At 43.0% G+C, this 22,065-nt stretch overlaps 1 protein-coding gene across 1 annotated transcript in view; it reads right to left on the bottom strand.

The window, feature by feature from the left end:
- The window catches only part of LOC109896169 (protein Niban 2), a 46,075-nt gene extending 29,834 nt beyond the window's left edge, over window positions 1-16,241 (bottom strand). The window contains exons 1-2 of the mRNA XM_031829707.1: window positions 15,929-16,241; window positions 708-838 (exon numbers count right to left, since the gene is read on the bottom strand). Of these exons, the coding sequence (XP_031685567.1) occupies window positions 708-838; window positions 15,929-15,983 (186 nt within the window). The 5' untranslated portion in view covers window positions 15,984-16,241. The remainder of the gene's footprint in view (window positions 1-707; window positions 839-15,928) is intronic.
- Window positions 16,242-22,065: the final 5,824 nt, after the last annotated feature.

Raw genomic sequence — 22,065 nt, 5'->3', positions numbered from 1 at the left:
GACAACCCGGGACCGCTGGTCACGACACACGGTAGGCAAATATTATTGCGGTTCAATTGCCGTTTAGTGGCCCATGTGCAAATCGCCTTTATAGAGCGGTTGAAATGTAAAGGTCATGTCTAATTGAGCCGACATGACAACGTTTACTGTAAATGCAGTCTCTGCTAAGGCGGGAACATTGCCTTTAAAATGTCCATCGCGCTACAAAGCAGATCTTCAGCGATACGGATTTAAATCGAGCCCTAGGGTCCTCTGCAGTGACGTCACTCGCCCTGAAGTCAAATGTGGCAGTGGCTCAAGAAGTCACAAGCTAGATTGTTGCTCCCTCCATTCGTAGCACGGTTGACTTGATACCTCAGGGACAGTGGCATCACACCATGGTAACTTGTACTTCACATCTGTTACACAGAGATGGAAATATCTCAATGCTCCTTGAATGATTCTTTCTGTAGCGTAGCACAGAACTCTAAACTACTGTTTACTCCTCTGGCTTAAGTGGGAGTGGCAAGGACTTCTCATGCTGTAGCTACTATTATATCTGAACACACTTCAATCTTCAGAACAAACTGATAATGATATAGCGAGGCGAGTTTCAACATAATGTGGGCAAAGTGTTCCAAATGTCAGAACTTCAGGTGTTATTCTGTCATCTTATCAGGGCAGAAACAGAGTAGAGGACAAGAGGAGTGGAGGAGAAAGCTAATTACCTTGCGGTGCAGTAGCTGTGGCTGGGGCCCACCTCCTCCCTCGATGTCAAAGCGGACCTTGTTGAAAAGGGCCACTGCATACTGTTGCTCATACAGACGGCTAAACTCTCCAATCACCTCGCCTGTCCTGGCTGCGGGAGGAAGGAAGGACAAGGCTATATTAGGGGACATGAAACACTCAGTGTTGGAAGATATGGAGTCATGTCAGCTCTATCCATAACATTTCTACACTTCTATCGAAATGTTCTGTAATGCTACATCCCCGAACAGACCCGAGGTGTTGCAAATCAAACGTTGTATGACGACATTCCCGGTCAATAGTGATGTATTAGTTAGTGTATTCTTCATTCACGTGTTAAGTAACCGTCTGAACGCAAAGGGTCGCCTTTTGCCGGTTACCTCGATCACTATTTACTACGCTTAGCACAGTGTAAAGAAATAATTACCACATTTCACGTGGTCCTTTGTGTCCTTTATCAGAATGTCCACACGGCAGTGTTTGCATTAGAGTTAGCCTTCAGTTCAGCATTTCAATATTTTACCAAATGGCGTTGGCATGGCAACAAACCTGGCACACTATCAACCCGTTTGTGAAACTGAAAAGTCCCGACTTCAGAGTTACACCCCTGGACCTTCAACAAACTAGTTTAGCACTCTGTTAGTGTGACTACAGGGCCATTCTGGTTTAGACAAGGCTTACTTAGGTTTCTGGTGTTAACTTGGTCTCTTTATGTCGGTCTACCTCAGAGAGAACGGAATAAAAATCATCTGTTTGGTTTTTACCATCCCCTTTATTTAGAGAGAGTGGTGCTGTGAACGTAGCGTAGGGAGGAATGGTCTGCTGGCAGCGTAGAGGGAGACTGTAAACGTAGCATAGGGAGGAATGGTCTGCTGGCAGGGTAGAGGGAGACTGTAAACGTAGCGTAGGGAGGAATGGTCTGCTGGCAGCGTAGAGGGAGACTGTAAACGTAGCGTAGGGAGGAATGGTCTGCTGGCAGCGTAGAGGGAGACTGTAAACGTAGCGTAGGGAGGAATGGCCTGCTGGCAGGGTAGAGGGAGACTGTGAACGTAGCGTAGGGAGGAATGGTCTGCTGGCAGCGTAGAGGGAGACTGTAAACGTAGCGTAGGGAGGAATGGTCTGCTGGCAGCGTAGAGGGAGACTGTAAACGTAGCGTAGGGAGGAATGGTCTGCTGGCAGCGTAGAGGGAGACTGTAAACGTAGCGTAGGGAGGAATGGTCTGCTGGCAGCGTAGAGGGAGACTGTAAACGTAGCGTAGGGAGGAATGGTCTGCTGGCAGCGTAGAGGGAGACTGTAAACGTAGCGTAGGGAGGAATGGTCTGCTGGCAGCGTAGAGGGAGACTGTAAACGTAGCGTAGGGAGGAATGGTCTGCTGGCAGGGTAGAGGGAGACTGTAAACGTAGCGTAGGGAGGAATGGTCTGCTGGCAGCGTAGAGGGAGACTGTAAACGTAGCGTAGGGAGGAATGGTCTGCTGGCAGCGTAGAGGGAGACTGTAAACGTAGCGTAGGGAGGAATGGTCTGCTGGCAGCGTAGAGGGAGACTGTAAACGTAGCGTAGGGAGGAATGGTCTGCTGGCAGCGTAGAGGGAGACTGTAAACGTAGCGTAGGGAGGAATGGCCTGCTGGCAGGGTAGAGGGAGACTCAGGCTCAGGGGTTCACCCTCTTCCAGAGAGAGAGAGAGTCAGGAGGGATAGCTGGAACCAGGCCAGGCGTAGGGGACAGAACAGCCCCTGTGTTCCAGATGGCACTATTCCCTTAATAGCGCACTACTTTTACTCTGGTCAACATAGTGCAGTATATAGGGAACAGGGTGCCATTTGGGACGCAAACCACGGCTTGGGTCCTCCCATCTACTGCTCTGTGGACCAATCATATTCTAATACCACATAAACCAACCCACAACCCTTCAGGACACTGCTGCAAACCATCCTTATCTACACTCTGTGGAGATACAATTATTCAATTATTCAGTATACCAGAGTGCTTACAAACAAGGGTGAATAGGTCAGTGATCTACAGTACATACGTCAAACTATCATTTCAAAATATGTATTTTTCATACAGCACTTCTACAGGAAATATTCTAATGTTCGACAATTGTAATTATAACTGGAGCAGAGATCATCTTCCTCTGATCCCATCTGTTCTGCATTGCAGTTATGAAATGTTTATTTTACTGGAAGAGAGTAGAGGTGGTTGGGGGAAAAAATTATGAGAGATAGCCTCAGATCAGATTAGCTTTCTAAAGACTGTATTTGAAGCCTCTGGTAAATCCATAAGGCAGTCAGTCAGTCAAAGAGTCTGGGGGGACTTGAGTGATAGGACCAAAGAAACAATCACTCAATGGATCTAATGGCTGATTTCATTTCTATAAACTGGACTAAAGAATTATGCTAAGGAACTAAGTCGTGGGGAGGGATAACAGGCGGCAGGAGAACAGTACAGTCCACCATGAGCCACTCCCCATGGCCTTGAAACATAGACCTTCCATAACATCTACAACTCTTACATTCCACTTTCAGTCCATCCTTTGTGCTCCCACTGCCTCAAGAGTGGATCTAGCAGACACGTTTAAGGCAGCCATTCATAGCTGCATCACTGTTAGTGACTCACAAACCATCCTGAACAAACATCCTGACTGACAACAGAGTACAAAACTGCACCACTCCCAGGTAGCCCAAATCCATCCAGTCACCAGACATATGGTATCTCAAGGTCATTTCCATCTGAAAGGACCCATGAGCACCAACAAGCAAAGTTCAATCCTAGCATGTCAAATGAAAATAAACATTTTAAAAAATGACTTAAGGCATATTTACATTTTTCAACCATTTTCTATACTAAAAATGTGGAATAAGCAAAGGCTTTGATTTCTGGGGGGGGGGGGGGTTCTTTGCATCTAGGGTGTTCTTCTAATAAGTGTGTTTTTGTCAAATGCTGTGTAAATTGTTAAAGGTAGTCCTTGTGCATAGAGTTGTATTGTTAGTTTAACTTTGAAAATCAATGGTCTTTGATTGCCATACATTTTATGTGAGAAAAAAAATTAATGAGTCTCTGCGTATTTCCGTTACTATTGAATTTCCCTGAACTCAACTATCCCACAGATTCTGCAGCATCTGTGTTTGTGACAGCTATTCAGTCTCACGTAGTTCACCTCCTTTATGTAGCGAGTCTAATGCACCAACTTTCCTGCAGTAAAATTAAGTCTAAGAATGAAACAGACAAGTTACTAAATGTTGTTCAATTAAGCATTGAGTGATCTGTGAGGGTTGAATAGCCAGAGGTGGTAATATTGGACAGAAATAAGATGAAATACTGAGGAATGTCTTGGCAGTGGTGGGACAGCTGGCCGACTTGGAAGGAAGTGTCTGTGGAATGTAACCTTAATATGAAAGCTCAGTCAGGGAGGAAAGAGTAAGTCCAGTGTCTTCATCACAGTGCCACTAACGGAACAAAACCTGGAAATGAGTTCAATGGTTATGGTCCCATTAAAAGGGTTAGCGAGGTTTGAACTGTTCCTGACGAAAAGCTTAACCAGGGAGCTAGGAGAGAGAGAGGGGGCCTGGGTCTCAATGTTGGCCGAGCAAACTCTTCACTCACTGACAGTGTGACAATCAAATTCGTTGTATGTTGGGAGTGTGGAAAATAGTCACTTTTGAGAGCTTGTGACAGGCCTGAGGAGTACAAACCACAAGATATGTGTTTGTACGTCACTTGATTGAGTCACAGACGTGTCATGTTTGAGATGAGTGGCACAATAATAGATATCCTGATGAAATCAGACGAACAGACAGGCAGTGTTTATCCCGACTACTATGATTGTAACAAGGTAACACAAAGAGGTGCTCTGTGTGACTTTGGCAGACTTGATAAACACTACAGAGATTCACAGTGAGGTGTGAGTGGTTGGTTTGGCGGCATGACACAGCTGACATACTCCCAACACTGTCCTTTGAGTTACTCTGTTGTTTTGAAGGGAGGCATGATCACATGGTGACAGGAACCAATGGACCTCTTGAGCAAAGAAAAACATGTATTCATCTCAGTCCATTATGCTTAGTAGACAGCATGAAGGAGCTGAACTGGCAGATAACACAGTCCCTGTTCAACTGGCCTCAACTGCCTTTCAGGCTACACTTGAATAAACTTCCCGTAGCCTAGTGGTTAGAGCGTTGGACTAGTAACCGGAAGGTTGCAAGTTCAAACCCCCGAGCTGACAAGGTACAAATCTGTCATTCTGCCCCTGAACAGGCAGTTAACCCACTGTTCCTAGGCCGTCATTGAAAATAAGAATTTGTTCTTAACTGACTTGCCTGGTTAAATAAAGGTAAAATAAAATAAAAATGTTCTGTGAAGGAACGTCTGGTTCAACTGAGAACTTCTCTGACGAAGCAGCCAACTCTCCGACCTTGTCTCTGTTGACGCTGTTCCAGAACTTCAGCAGAATCAAAAATGGAAAATAAACTTTCCAGCCTCATAGTGTGTCAACTGGCATACAGTAACATGGGCCTCAAAGTTGACAAGACTGGTTTCATAATCCCCAACTCCACTGTGTCCTAGAGGTCTGGAGATTGAGTGGGGGGAAACATGATGTTCAGATGGGTTGGGGGATCAGATGGGTGAGGGTTCTCTCTTCATGTAGTTAGGACTGTGGGCCGATGGTGTCTCTCTGTCAGAGTGGGAAGGCAGGGAAGGAGGTGCTGACTGGGCATGAGGGGCCATGTGGGGGAAGACAGCAACAGCTCTCAAGAACAGAGGGAAGACATGGAACAACAAAATTAGCTGAAAGAGCACGCACAAAAACACTAGATCCAGGCCCGTGTCCTAAAATGACACCCTATCGCCTTTATAATGCACTATATAGTAGGGAGGGGAATTGCCAGGGACCACACGATAATTAGATGCCAATACAATATTTATTGCAATTCTCTTGATTCTATATTTATTGCAATTTGATGTCCCAAACGTATTGCTCACTCTATGTCTGCTGCAGAGAGAGAGCATGAAAAAATGAGTTTCGGTCAGGGAAATCAAAAAAGTACTGAAAACATGTTTTGCTGTAAATTTTAAAGAAAAGATGTAGAACAAGTTATAGGGTGAAAAATACCAGAGTTTTGGTGCAGGTACAGTCGACTAGCACTAGATAACGCTGCTTATCAACAACAAATAATTGCTATAACATCGTTTCAAAAATAATACCACAATCTTATATACTTTCTCCCCCCCTCCCATGGGCTCTGGTCAAAAGTAACTCTATATTGGAGATGCAAGCCGTTTGACAGGAGATGAGTCATCAGACCCAGATCATCCCGTGTCTACCAGAAGCAGTGCAGGACATCCATGGGTGTACTCACTGTCATCATTACTCACTGATGTAGATGGTAGAGCGATAGAAAAAGGATTACTTCTAAATGTACGGTCTTCTACTTCTATTGTATATACACTGAGTAAATGGGTTAAAACAGTGACATACACGTGTCAGCATACATTGCTATAATGCTTTTGATATAAAGAGGGCCAGTATATGGTTCTGTAGCGGCATTATACAGGACTGGCGACTAACCAAATTAGGAGGCACAAAATACCAATTAAAGTGGATCAAGAGGGCCCCAATTCAAATCACACATAATTCAGTCAGATACAACATGCTTTAGTGCACAGACTGAAGAGCATCCATCCTTCTGTGCAAGTGTACAGCCTGGCTACTACAGGGAACTGATGGGGATACATTATTTCCTGTTTTAGGTAGGAAGTCCAGGTCAATGTTGTGTGTATAGTATACTACAAGGTTGATCTCTACACCGCTGTCAAGCAGTAACACCGGGGTCAATAGGTCAGCGCCCTATTAGCCTCCTTTATGTTCCCTTACATCCACTTTGATGGAGAAGAGCTGATAGAAGAGCTGAAGAGACAGGTGAGTATCTGAAGTCCCATCTGCACAGGACACTAGTATTGCTATAGAACCTCGGTTATGTAATTATTACCCCAGCATGTCTGTTTTTCCAGTAGGCGATTCCTACGGGATTCGTTTCACCGAACTGACAGTCATTATTTGACCATGACTTTCACAATTGACCATTATGACAGAAGCCTGGAGGCTCTTCTAGGTGTGAAGATATTTAATATGTCTAGGGACATCCTAATATTGGCCTAATGGCCTTCAGTTCAGAGAAAGTCCAAATAATAATGCATATCAATAAGAACCGTAAACTGTAACCTACGCAGATATTTAATTAACTGACATTTGTCAATGTATCAATTCATTGACACGATATCGTCCACCTCATCTTTTAAAAGAGAAGAATGGCACTAGGAAGGTTGATATATTACAGAACAGATCGTTCATCTATAGGCTATGTGCATAGCACTTTGTTTTAAGCGTCAATTTGTTCTTACCCAAACTGAGTGCAGCACCTGTTCAACTGTAATATCCCTCAAAAAACAGGGATGACTATTCACACAGGTTAAGTATCATCAGAGTATCCCCCAGTAAAACGTATCCTGTCCAAATAGAGCTAAAGCTGCGTTACTGTGAGTCTAGCTGACGCTGTGTTGTGGTGTTCATTCATTTGGAGTGTTGTCATGTCCCAGCCTAGGATAATTGTCTTGGGGGCCTCAACAGTGCTGAGTCTGGGTAACAGAAGGGTTTCTGCATACCATCCTGTCCTGTTCCAATGCCTCACTGGAGAAGGCTGTTCTCAAAAGGCACTCTATTCCCTATATACACACACAAAACACACCACACTGCTTTAGACCAGAACAATTCTTTAGCAACCACAGCTTAACTAAATAAGTTGGTGGATTTTATGTAAAGTGCATGTTGAAACATTCTACACACTACCTGTCAAAGGTTTTAGAACACCTATTCATTTAAGGGTTTCTTATTTATTTTTTTGCATTTTCTACATTTTAGAATGATAGTATAGATATCAAAACTATGAAATAACATATGGAATCATATAGTAAGCAAAAAAGTTAAACATATCAAAATGTGTTATATTTGAAATTCTTCAAATAGCCACCCTTTGCCTTGATGACAGCTTTGCACACTCGTGGCACTCTCTCAACCAACTTCACCTGGAATGCTTTCCCAACAGTCTTGAAGGAGTTACCACATATGCTGAGCACTTGTTGGCTGCTTTTCCTTCACACTGTGATCCAACTCATCTCAAACCATCTCAATTTGGTGGAGGTCAGGTCATCTGATGCAGCACTCCACTCTCCTTGGTCAAACAGCCCGTACACAGCCTGGCGGTGTGTTGGGTCATTGTGCTGTTGAAAAACAAACGATAGTCCCGCTAAGCCCAAACCAGATGGAATGACGTATCGCTGCAGAATGCTGTGGTAGCCATGCTGGTTAAGTGTGCCTTGAATTATAAATAAATTACAGACAGTGTCACCAGCAAAGCACCACCACACCATAACACCTCCTCCTCCATGCTTTCCGGTGGGAAATACAAATGCAGAGATCATCTATTCACCCACACCGCATCTCACAAAGAGACACGGCGGTTGGAAACAAAAATCTCAAATTTGGACTCCAGACTAATGGACAAATTTCCAGTCTAATGTCCATTGCTCGTGTTTCTTGGTCCAAGCATGTCTCTTCTTATTATTGGTGTCCTTTAGTAGTGGTTTCTTTACAGCAATTCGACCATGAAGGCCTGATTCATTTTTTTTACAACTTTATTTAACGAGGCAAGTCAGTTAAGAACACATTCTTATTTTCAATGACGGCCTAGGAACTGTGGGTTAACTGCCTTGTTCAGGGGCAGAACAGATTTTTACCTTGTCAGCTCAGGGATTCAATCTTGCAACCTTACGGTTAACTAGTCCAACTCTCTAACCACCTGCCTCACGAGGAGCCTGCCTGTTACGTGAATGCAGTAAGAAGCCAAGGTAAGTTGCTAGCTAACATTAAACTTATAAAAAACAATCATAATCACTAGTTATAACTACACATGGTTGATGATATTACTAGTTTGATGATATTACTAGTTTATCTAGCTTGTCCTGCTTTGCATATAATCTATGCAGTGCACATTCGTGAAAAAGGACTGTCGTTGCTCCAACGTGTACCTAACCGTAAACATCAATGCCTTTCTTAAAATAATACACAGAAGTATATATTTTTAAACCTGCATATTTAGCTAAAAGAAAGGTTAGCAGGCAATATTAGAAAATAAAAGAAAGCCGCACACTCTTGGAGCTCAGATGCAAAAATGTAATACCAACGTTTTGACAGCCAAGCTGTCTTCATCAGGGTATAATCACAAACACTGCGGGATGACTCGTTTATATCGTATCAAAGACACAGGTGTCTGTAATCATGGCCAGGAGTGGCCTAATATCATTGGTTAATAATCAAATATTAAAATGTCATACAAAGAACAGCATACAAACAAATGGATAGCATACGATCATAGATTAATTTGACTATACAAGTTTACACACAATTACAATGGCAAAGTCACAATAATCACAAGAATGGCTTCAGATCAAAGTCTACGTTGAGACCGAAGGGCGCAAGGGTCTTTAAACTAAAGATCCAGGCAGCCTCTCGTTTTAACAATAGATTATCAAGGTCACCCCCTCTCCTAGGGAGGCCCTTGCGCCCTTCGGTCTCAACGTAGACTTTGATCTGAAGCCATTCTTGTGATTATTGTGACTGCCATTGTAATTGTGTGTAAACTTGTATAGTCAAATTAATCTATGATCGTATGCTATCCATTTGTTTGTATGCTGTTCTTTGTATGACATTTTAATTCCTATAATAAACTACAACGTCTTACCTGGGAATATTGAAGACTCATGTTAAAAGGAACCACCATATGTTCTCATGTTCTGAGCAAGGAACTTAAAACGTTAGCTTTCTTACATGGCACATATTGCACTTTTACTTTCTTCTCCAACACTTTGTTTTTACATTATTCATTTGAAGCTAAATGGATTTTTATTGATGTATTAGAAAAGTTATAAAAACTATGAATAACATTATGTCTTCACTATCACTCTACAACATAGAAAAAAATTTTTAAAATAAAGAAAAACCCTTTAATGAGTAGGTGTTCCAAAACTTTTGACCGGTAATGTTGCGAACTGTGGGGAAATATTGAATTCAAGTAAAAAAAATGTTTAACTCTTTGTCTTCCACAGACAAATATAATCACATATTTCTCAGGGCACCACAGAGCTTTAGAAAAATATTTCAATGGGATAGTCCCATAGACTGACTCACACACTTACACCCTACTGCCAACAAAAGCAGAGGGAGAGTGTGTTTTAATGTTTGATTTAATGTGTGTAATGGCATAAACAGGGTAAATGGGCCCTGACGGGATTAGCCTAGATGTGTTGGACCATGTTGCCAGTGAGATAATAGCTAACCCGTGGGTGTTTCTGCTACCTGTTCTTTCAAACAGACCTCTGTCCTCAAAAGGGTGTGGGTTGGTGAGTGAATGAGTGAGAAGTGAGAAGTGCCCCGCCAGGCCACGCAAAACCTCCCTTTTAGCAGCCCACCACTCCCCACAGTGAAACCCGACAACAACCCTGCCTCTTTCTGCCACAAGGAAACATTGCACATTAGCATTTCTGGTATTCCAGCCCACACCCACTGACCACAGTGATTCACAAGTTACTTACAAGGACATACTCCTGAACAGGCCACCAACTAAACAAAGTGAACACAATCTAAAACAGGAAAGGAATGGTTAGTGGTGACCTCTTTCGAGAGATTACTGAAGACAACAATAGTCATGACATTCAGTCTTGAACAAGGCCATGGAGAGAGGAGAGGGCAGGAGACACACACACACAGCACATAATGAACACTTCAGGGCTTGAAAGAATACCTTGGCGTCTTCAGGCCTTTGACACCCAGTACCCTAGAGCCTAGGAGACTACATGCAGCCCAAGGTCAGAGTTTCCCCAGTCACAGGGACAGGCATGCATTCCTGCAATTCCACTTATGATACACAAGTCTCTGGATTGGCTGGCCAAGACATTAAAAGTATCACTTCAAATCCTACAACATTGCTGCCTGGTTTCCCTCTTATCTGCAAGGACCACTCCCTCAGATGCTTCCCTGATCAAGGTATAGGGGAAGACTCATCTTCAGTCAAAGGTTTCCCCATCCTTCAGATTTTCACTGGTATTTCTTCATATTGATTTATATTGTCTGCAGCTTTTCTTATGAAAATGTCCATAGAACGGGAATGCTGGAACCGATTTTGATACCGGACAGTAAAATGCTCTGTGCCTGAAACCAGTGAGGTTCATCTTCGGGTGAAGATGCTTTAAATACTCAATGAAAAACATAAGCATTGATGTGTTAAGCTAATCATTGATACTGAACGTCAATGTTGGGAGCATACATTCACTCATATAGCCCACCACACCCTCCTAAATCCCTACGTCTTATTCCACTATGATCAAGGCCCATCCTCTCAGCTGCCAGACTGGACACGTTTCTACAGGCACATCCATGAAACTGTCATACAGGCTGCTGCACAAGAGCCTAATCAGACAGTCAGATAAAACTCAGTTCGTATGCTCATCCTGGCCTATGGTTTTCACACAGCTAAAGAACAACTCATTTACAGTCTCATAAAAAAAATAAAAAAATAAAAGTAGAGCAGGTAGAGATCTTCAAGTTCCTCAGTGTCCACCTCACTAAGGATCCATCATGGTCCACAGACACATCAACACTGTCACGCCTTGGTCATTGTATTTTGTGTTTTCATTATATATTTGGTCAGGCCAGGGTGTGACAGGGGTTTATGTTATTGTATTTCGTATTGGGTTTTGTAGTATTTGGGATCGCAGCTGATTAGGGGTGTTGTATAGGCTTGGCTGCCTGAGGCGGTTCTCAATCAGCAGTCAGGTGATTCTCGTTGCCTCTGATTGGGAACCGTATTTAGGTAGCCTGAGTTTCGCTTTGTCTTTCGTGGGTGATTGTTCCTGTCTCTGTGTAGTTTCACCAGATAGGCTGTAATTAGGTTTCACGTTCCGTTTGTTGTTTTGTATTTATTATAGTTATTTCATGTATCGTCACTTTTCTTCATTAAAGACATGAGTAACCACCACGCTGCATTTCGGTCCGACTTTCTTTCAACAAACGAAGAACGCCGTTACAGAATCACCCACCACATACGGACCGAGCGGCGTGGTAACAGGCAGGAAAAGCGAAAGGAGGACGTTATGGACAGCAATGGCATGGAGTATACGACGTGGGAAGAAATCGACAGGTGGGCGGCCGACCCAGAGAGAGTGCAGGAGCCCGCATGGGATTCGCTAGAGCAGTGCGAAGAAGGCTATAGGCGAATGGAGTTGGAGAAACAGACACGGCGGCGCAGAGCAAAACCCGAGAGTCACCCCAAAAAATGTATTGGGGGGGGGGGCTCAGAGGGAGAGTGGCTGAGTCAGGAGATGGACCTGAGCCAACTCTCCTTGTTTATCGTGAGGAGCCAAGGAGGAGACCAGAACCAGAGCCGGTGTTGGAGGTGAGCGAAACAGAGACTGTGAAGGAGTTAATGGGGAAATTGGAGGAGAGAGAAATGAGAGAGTTGCTGTGTTGGTGCTTTTTGCATGGAATTCGCCCGACAGAACGTGTTGGGGATTTGATGGCACCTGGGTTAGCGCTCCATAGTCGTCCTGAGGTGCGTGTTAGTCGGCTGGTGAAGTTGGTGCCAGCCTCACGCACCAGGCCTCCTGTGCATATCCCTAGCCTTGCACGTCCTGTGCCAACACTGCTCTCAAGATCTCCAGTACGCCTTCACGGTCTAGCCCATCCTGTGCCACCTCCACACTCCAGTCCTCCGGTAGCAGCTCCCCGCACCAGGCTTCCTGTGCGTGTCCTCGATCCAGTCCCACCAGTCCCAGCACCACGCATCAGGCCTACAGTGCGCCTCGCCTCTCCTGCGCTGCCGGAGTCTCCCGCCTGTTTAGCGCAGCCAGCGCTTTTCTCCTCTCCTGCGCTGCTGGAGTCTCCCGCCTGTTTAGCGCAGCCAGAGCCTTTCTCCTCTACAGCGCTGCCGGAGTCTCCCGCCTGTTTAGCGCAGACAGAGCTGCCAGCCTGCAGGGAACAGCCAGAGCTGTCAGTCTGCATGGAGCAGCCAGAGCTGTCAGTCTACATGGAGCAGCCAGAGCTGTCAGTCTACATGAAGCAGCCCGAGCTGCCAGTCTGCATGAAGCAGCCAGTCTACATGGAGCAGCCAGAGCTGTCAGTCTGCATGGAGCAGCCAGAGCTGTCAGTCTGCACGGAGCTGTCAGTCTGCCCAGCGCCGCCAGTCTGCCCAGCGCCGCCAGTCTGCCCAGCGCCGCCAGATCTGCCAGTCAGCCAGACTCTTCCAGATCTGCCAGTCAGCCAGACTCTTCCAGATCTGCCAGCCAACCAGACTCTTCCAGATCTGCCAGTCAACCAGACTCTTCCAGATCTGCCAGTCAACCAGACTCTTCCAGATCTGCCAGTCAACCAGACTCTTCCAGATCTGCCAGTCAACCAGACTCTTCCAGATCTGCCAGTCAACCAGACTCTTCCAGATCTGCCAGTCAACCAGACTCTTCCAGATCTGCCAGTCAACCAGACTCTTCCAGATCTGCCAGTCAACCAGACTCTTCCAGATCTGCCAGTCAACCAGACTCTTCCAGATCTGCCAGTCAACCAGACTCTTCCAGATCTGCCAGTCAACCAGACTCTTCCAGATCTGCCAGTCAACCAGAATCTTCCAGATCTGCCAGTCAACCAGAATCTTCCAGATCTGCCAGTCAACCAGAATCTTCCAGATCTGCTAGTCAACCAGAATCTTCCAGATCCGCCAGCCAGCCAGGATCTACTGGAGCCTACTACCTACCTGGGCTTCCTCTCAGTACTGGGCTTCCTCTCAGTACTGGGTTTCCCCTCAGTCCCGAGCTGCCCCTCAGTCCCGAGCTGCCCCTCAGTCCCGAGCTGCCCCTCAGTCCCGAGCTGCCCCTCAGTCCCGAGCTGCCCCTCAGCCACGAGCTGCCCCTCAGCCACGAGCTGCCCCTCAGCCACGAGCTGCCCCTCAGCCACGAGCTGCCCCTCAGCCACGAGCTGCCCCTCAGCCACGAGCTGCCCCTCAGCCACGAGCTGCCCCTCAGCCACGAGCTGCCCCTCAGTTCTGTGGGGTTCTGGGTGAGGACTATTAGGCCATGGTCGGCGGCGAGAGTGGATTATCCCAGGACGTGAAGGGGAAGAACTATGACATTTATGGAGTGGGGTCCACGTCCCGAGCCGGAGCCGCCACCATGGACAGACGCCCACCCGGACCCTCCCTATGGTTTTGAGGTGCGTCCGGGAGTCCGCACCTTGGGGGGGGGGGGGTTCTGTCACGCCTTGGTCATTGTATTTTGTGTTTTCATTATATATTTGGTCAGGCCAGGGTATGACAGGGGTTTAGGTTATTGTATTTCGTATTGGGGTTTGTAGTATTTGGGATCGCAGCTGATTAGGGGTGTTGTATAGGCTTGGCTGCCTGAGGCGGTTCTCAATCAGCAGTCAGGTGATTCTCGTTGCCTCTGATTGGGAACCGTATTTAGGTAGCCTGAGTTTCGCTTTGTCTTTCGTGGGTGATTGTTCCTGTCTCTGTGTAGTTTCACCAGATAGGCTGTAATTAGGTTTCACGTTCCGTTTGTTGTTTTGTATTTATTATAGTTATTTCATGTATCGTCACTTTTCTTCATTAAAGACATGAGTAACCACCACGCTGCATTTCGGTCCGACTTTCTTTCAACAAACGAAGAACGCCGTTACAAACACAGTCATAACATCTCTTCCCCCTCAGGAGCATGAAAAGATTTGTCATGAAAAAGTTCTACAGCTGCACCATTGAGAGCATCTTGACTGGCTGCATCACCACTTGGTACGGCAACTGCTTGGCATCCGACCACAAGGCGTTACAGGGGGTAGTGCGTACGGCCCAGTACATCACTGGGCCAGAGCTCCCTGCCATCCAGGACCTCTATACCAGGCAGTGTCATAGGAAGGCCCTAAAAATAGTCAAAGATTCCAGCCGTTATCTCTGCTACTGAATGGCATACAGTACCGATGCACCAAGTCTCAAACCAACAGGACACTGAACAGCTTCTACCCTTAAACCATAAGACTGCTAAATAGTTAGCTATTGGTTAACTATTGAACTAACTTTTTTGACTCATCAAATACACTGCTGCTACGGTTTATCATTGTCACTTTATCCCTAGTTATATGTACATATCTACCTCAATTACCCCATACCCCTGCACATCAGCTCAGTACTGGTAGCCCTTGTATATAGCCATGTTATTACCTCATACCCCTGCACATCCACTCAGTACTGGTACCCTTTGTATATAGCCATGTTATTACCTCATACCCCTGCACATCCACTCAGTACTGGTACCCTTTGTATATAGCCATGTTATTACCTCATACCCCTGCACATCCACTCAGTACTGGTACCCTTTGTATATAGCCAAGTTATTACCTCATACCCCTGCACATCCACTCAGTACTGGTACCCTTTGTATATAGCCAAGTTATTGTTACACATTTTACTTTTCTATTATTTCTCTATTTCTTCTCTCTCTGCATTGTTGGGAAGGGCACCTAATACTATAACTGTTAGTCCACACCTGTTGTTTACAAAACATGTGACAAATACAACAAAACATTTTTGGGAAAAAAGTAACAACTTTCCCCCTCCTAAGCCACGCCTCTGTGTTTTACCCCAATCATGCTCTGTTCAGGACTAGGAATAGGCTATATGTGGTAATACTACATTGTGGGAACTGGACTGGAAATTGAATGGATGGATTTACTTCCTAGATGACAGAAACGAACGTGGTGTAGGCTACCTCTGGCTCTTCATGCGGGCACCCCAGGGAACTACAGTGTTTCCCTTCAGTGCTACATTAAATTGTTAGCAACATTGACGTTGAAGGCTACTGATCAGTTTCACAGTTCTTATTCACCCATTTATGATCCGTCGCCTACACACACACACACGCACGCACGCACGAGAGATGCGTTACTGTTGTAAAGGCAAACATTGACAAAATCCCAACCCGCCCACTCACCTGTAAGGATCTCCTGTTTGCCCTCAAACAGGTGGCTCGAAATCACGTCTCCCACAGCGACAAAATGCAACTTCGCTTTTACCACAGTAACGCATCAGGGTGTGTAATCCCAACCCACCCACTCACCTGTAATGATCTCCCGTTTGCCCTCATCCAGGTGGCTCGAAATCACGTCTCCCATAGCGACAAATACAACTTAATCCAATGACAACTCCCCCGTTCTTTTCAAATGCAAATGGGACACACAAATCTACCAAATCTACCAACACAGAAACAAATTAACACAGTAACAACTTTGAACTCTGGTGCCTCCTTTCGCACCCTTAGCTAAACCGCCAACATAACGTGATTAGTGAGATTGGAGTACGAGCGGGAAAGAGCAGAGTTGAGTTGAGCACAAGGCTGCAGTCTATTATTTCGCATTGAGAGAGTAAGGGAGACACACCCTCAATGTGAGTTCATATGCCAGTGAGGGGATTTGATTAATGCCCCGGGTGAACCGGGTTAGCGTTGATTCCATTCGTTTTGGAACAGTGCTTCCTCCCGGGCGTGATGGCTAAGGTTAAGCACGTGGAGTAATGAGTAACGTCAGTATAACATTTTGCAAATCATTGGTAGGATTCTGTTTTCACATGCGGAAGTTTTTTTATTTAGATAAAATGGCTTGATCTGCCTTTCCAATTAAAACGAGTTTAAAAATGCAAACATAGGCCTATATTTTTGGAAAAGATATGTATATTTCTGAACGATGCATCTTTCTGCCTTGTAGCATACGCTATTGTTCGATTTGAGAGGGCGCTCCTCCCTCGCAGATTTTTCCTGTTCAAGTTACGGGAAAAGCCTACTACACTTAATCAAACTCCCTCAGTCTCATTTCTTTAAGCAAGCAAAGGTGTGGCTTCGACAGAACTATGACTGATAAAGCCAATTCGTTACTATCAAGGGCGCGTCAAGAGATCGCGCAATGATCTGTTTACCTTTGCATCGCGCGTATTCAAGAATTTCTAGCTGGAAGAGGGAGCCTAAAGAGTTTCCATAATAATTTTACGATATGTAAAGTGATTGAATGAAATTAAACTGCGTTTGAACTATAAGCCAAACTGCTGTGCTTAGTTATTATGCTACATTAGAAATGACCCCAAATTTAGCCTATCGGTTAGATTGGGCCACGAACGAAAAGGTCGGTAGTTCGAATCCCCGAGCCGACAAGGTGATCAAGCGGTTGATGTGCCCTTGAGCAAGGCACTTTAACGCGAATGCTCCAGATTAGGCGTTGATAATGGGTGGATTCGATTATGCTGAGCCTCTTACAAAAGTGTTACATTGTGTGAAATTCATTACTAAATGTGTAATTAACATTAATCCTACACTTTTTTAAATACAAAAACAAACATTTGATTAATACCATATTTAATCAGTCACCTTCAAATGAAAAGGGTGATGACGCAATCTTTGCAAGAGGGGGGAATATGATTTCATTGGTCCTCAAATTCTCGGCTCAGTCTTTTCAGTCAGGGAAATTGTGCTTTTAAGACAACTGGGAACGCGAACAAATAAGAGGTCAAATTATGACGTCAGTGGTCTTCAGGTCGGAAAGTGGGAGTTTTAGAAAGTTTTAATCGCATGGTATGCTTTCGTCGTAAAGGACTTTTGAAATCTGACAACGCGGTTGGATTAACAAGAAGTTAAGCTTTTAAATGATGTAGGACACTTGTATGTTCATGAATGTTTCTTATTACTATTTTGTCATTTGAATTTGGCGTCTCCAACTTCACCGGATGTTGTCGATTTTTGATCCCGCTAACGGGATCGGATCCCTAAGATTAATGATCCTAACTTGCCACGTTAATGATCCTAACCTGCCAAGTTAATTATCCTAACCTGCCAAGTTAATTATCCTAACCTGCCAAGTTAATTATCCTAACCTCGCAGTGGTCTAAGGCACTGCATCACAGTGCTAGCTGTGCCACCAGAGATTCTGGGTTCGAGCCCAGGTTCTGTCGCAGCCGGCCGCGACCGGGAGGTCCGTGGGGCGACGCACAATTGGCCCAGCATCGTTCGGGTTAGGGAGGGTTATCCTTGTCTCATCGCGCACTAGCAACTCCTGTGTCGGGCCGGGTGCAGCGCACACTGACCAGGTCGCCAGGTGTACAGTGTTACCTCCGACACATTGGTGCGGCTGGCTTCCGAGTTGGATGTGCGTTGTGTCAAGCAGCAGTGCAGCTAGGTTGGGTTGTGTTTCGGAGGACGCATGACTCTCGACCTTCACTTCTCCCGAGTCCGTACGAGAGTTGCAGCGATGAGACAGACTGTAACTGCTACCAATTGGGGAAAGGGGTAAAAAAAAAAAAATGTTATCCTAACCTGCCTCGTTAATTCTCCTAACCTGCCTCATTAATTATCCTAACCTCCCATGTTAATTATCATAACCTTTCTAACCTGCTTAGCTAAAATGCTTCAAGGAAGCAGCCACGCAAAACAGTCTTGAGTGGCAACCAATCTGCCCAATTAGCTGTTCCATCAGTGGTGGAAAAAGTACACAATTGTCATACTTGAGTAAAAGTAAATATACCTACCTTAATACAAAATAACTCAAATAAAAGTCAGCCAGTGAAACATTACTTGAGTAAGAGTATACAAGTATCTGGTTTTAAATGTACTTAAGTACAGTGGTGAAAAAAAGTACTCAATTGTCATACTTCAGTAAAAATAAATGCTAAACATCAAATTCCTTATATTAAGCAAACCAGATGGCAAAATGTTCTTGCTTTTAAATTTACCGACAGAAAAAGGATCACTCCAAAACTCAAGACATAATTTTCAAACATGGTATTTGTGTTTAGTGAGTCCGCCAGATCGGAGGCAGTAGGGATGACAATGTGTTATATTGATATGGGTGTGAATTGGCCAATATTGCTGTCCTTCCTGAGTATTCCAAATGTAACGAGTACTTTTAGGGTGTGTATGCGATTATAAAGAACATATTTTCCTTAGGAATGTAGTGAAGTAAAAGGGTGTGTATGCGATTATAAAGAACATATTTTCCTTAGGAATGTAGTGAAGTAAAAGGGTGTGTATGCGATTATAAAGAACATATTTTCCTTAGGAATGTAGTGAAGTAAAAGGGTGTGTATGCGATTATAAAGAACATATTTTCCTTAGGAATGTAGTGAAGTAAAAGGGTGTGTATGCGATTATAAAGAACATATTTTCCTTAGGAATGTAGTGAAGTAAAAGGGTGTGTATGCGATTATAAAGAACATATTTTCCTTAGGAATGTAGTGAAGTAAAAGGGTGTGTATGCGATTATAAAGAACATATTTTCCTTAGGAATGTAGTGAAGTAAAAGGGTGTGTATGCGATTATAAAGAACATATTTTCCTTAGGAATGTAGTGAAGTAAAAGGGTGTGTATGCGATTATAAAGAACATATTTTCCTTAGGAATGTAGTGAAGTAAAAGGGTGTGTATGCGATTATAAAGTACATATTTTCCTTAGGAATGTAGTGAAGTAAAAGGGTGTGTATGCGATTATAAAGTACATATTTTCCTTAGGAATGTAGTGAAGTAAAAGGGTGTGTATGCGATTATAAAGAACATATTTTCCTTAGGAATGTAGTGAAGTAAAAGGGTGTGTATGCGATTATAAAGAACATATTTTCCTTAGGAATGTAGTGAAGTAAAAGGGTGTGTATGCGATTATAAAGAACATATTTTCCTTAGGAATGTAGTGAAGTAAAAGGGTGTGTATGCGATTATAAAGTACATATTTTCCTTAGGAATGTAGTGAAGTAAAAGGGTGTGTATGCGATTATAAAGAACATATTTTCCTTAGGAATGTAGTGAAGTAAAAGGGTGTGTATGCGATTATAAAGAACATATTTTCCTTAGGAATGTAGTGAAGTAAAAGGGTGTGTATGCGATTATAAAGTACATATTTTCCTTAGGAATGTAGTGAAGTAAAAGGGTGTGTATGCGATTATAAAGAACATATTTTCCTTAGGAATGTAGTGAAGTAAAAGGGTGTGTATGCGATTATAAAGTACATATTTTCCTTAGGAATGTAGTGAAGTAAAAGGGTGTGTATGCGATTATAAAGTACATATTTTCCTTAGGAATGTAGTGAAGTAAAAGGGTGTGTATGCGATTATAAAGTACATATTTTCCTTAGGAATGTAGTGAAGTAAAAGGGTGTGTATGCGATTATAAAGAACATATTTTCCTTAGGAATGTAGTGAAGTAAAAGGGTGTGTATGCGATTATAAAGTACATATTTTCCTTAGGAATGTAGTGAAGTAAAAGGGTGTGTATGCGATTATAAAGTACATATTTTCCTTAGGAATGTAGTGAAGTAAAAGGGTGTGTATGCGATTATAAAGAACATATTTTCCTTAGGAATGTAGTGAAGTAAAAGGGTGTGTATGCGATTATAAAGAACATATTTTCCTTAGGAATGTAGTGAAGTAAAAGGGTGTGTATGCGATTATAAAGAACATATTTTCCTTAGGAATGTAGTGAAGTAAAAGGGTGTGTATGCGATTATAAAGAACATATTTTCCTTAGGAATGTAGTGAAGTAAAAGGGTGTGTATGCGATTATAAAGAACATATTTTCCTTAGGAATGTAGTGAAGTAAAAGGGTGTGTATGCGATTATAAAGAACATATTTTCCTTAGGAATGTAGTGAAGTAAAAGGGTGTGTATGCGATTATAAAGAACATATTTTCCTTAGGAATGTAGTGAAGTAAAAGGGTGTGTATGCGATTATAAAGAACATATTTTCCTTAGGAATGTAGTGAAGTAAAAGGGTGTGTATGCGATTATAAAGTACATATTTTCCTTAGGAATGTAGTGAAGTAAAAGGGTGTGTATGCGATTATAAAGTACATATTTTCCTTAGGAATGTAGTGAAGTAAAAGGGTGTGTATGCGATTATAAAGAACATATTTTCCTTAGGAATGTAGTGAAGTAAAAGGGTGTGTATGCGATTATAAAGAACATATTTTCCTTAGGAATGTAGTGAAGTAAAAGGGTGTGTATGCGATTATAAAGAACATATTTTCCTTAGGAATGTAGTGAAGTAAAAGGGTGTGTATGCGATTATAAAGAACATATTTTCCTTAGGAATGTAGTGAAGTAAAAGGGTGTGTATGCGATTATAAAGAACATATTTTCCTTAGGAATGTAGTGAAGTAAAAGGGTGTGTATGCGATTATAAAGAACATATTTTCCTTAGGAATGTAGTGAAGTAAAAGGGTGTGTATGCGATTATAAAGAACATATTTTCCTTAGGAATGTAGTGAAGTAAAAGGGTGTGTATGCGATTATAAAGTACATATTTTCCTTAGGAATGTAGTGAAGTAAAAGGGTGTGTATGCGATTATAAAGAACATATTTTCCTTAGGAATGTAGTGAAGTAAAAGGGTGTGTATGCGATTATAAAGAACATATTTTCCTTAGGAATGTAGTGAAGTAAAAGGGTGTGTATGCGATTATAAAGAACATATTTTCCTTAGGAATGTAGTGAAGTAAAAGGGTGTGTATGCGATTATAAAGAACATATTTTCCTTAGGAATGTAGTGAAGTAAAAGGGTGTGTATGCGATTATAAAGTACATATTTTCCTTAGGAATGTAGTGAAGTAAAAGGGTGTGTATGCGATTATAAAGAACATATTTCCTTAGGAATGTAGTGAAGTAAAAGGGTGTGTATGCGATTATAAAGTACATATTTTCCTTAGGAATGTAGTGAAGTAAAAGGGTGTGTATGCGATTATAAAGAACATATTTTCCTTAGGAATGTAGTGAAGTAAAAGGGTGTGTATGCGATTATAAAGAACATATTTTCCTTAGGAATGTAGTGAAGTAAAAGGGTGTGTATGCGATTATAAAGAACATATTTTCCTTAGGAATGTAGTGAAGTAAAAGGGTGTGTATGCGATTATAAAGAACATATTTTCCTTAGGAATGTAGTGAAGTAAAAGGGTGTGTATGCGATTATAAAGAACATATTTTCCTTAGGAATGTAGTGAAGTAAAAGGGTGTGTATGCGATTATAAAGAACATATTTTCCTTAGGAATGTAGTGAAGTAAAAGGGTGTGTATGCGATTATAAAGAACATATTTTCCTTAGGAATGTAGTGAAGTAAAAGGGTGTGTATGCGATTATAAAGTACATATTTTCCTTAGGAATGTAGTGAAGTAAAAGGGTGTGTATGCGATTATAAAGAACATATTTTCCTTAGGAATGTAGTGAAGTAAAAGGGT

Source organism: Oncorhynchus kisutch, linkage group LG8 (genome assembly GCF_002021735.2).
Source record: "Oncorhynchus kisutch isolate 150728-3 linkage group LG8, Okis_V2, whole genome shotgun sequence".
NCBI classification, from domain to species: Eukaryota; Metazoa; Chordata; class Actinopteri; order Salmoniformes; family Salmonidae; genus Oncorhynchus; species Oncorhynchus kisutch.
Note: the sequence above shows the minus strand (reverse complement) of the source record. Positions and strands in the feature narration are given on the sequence as shown.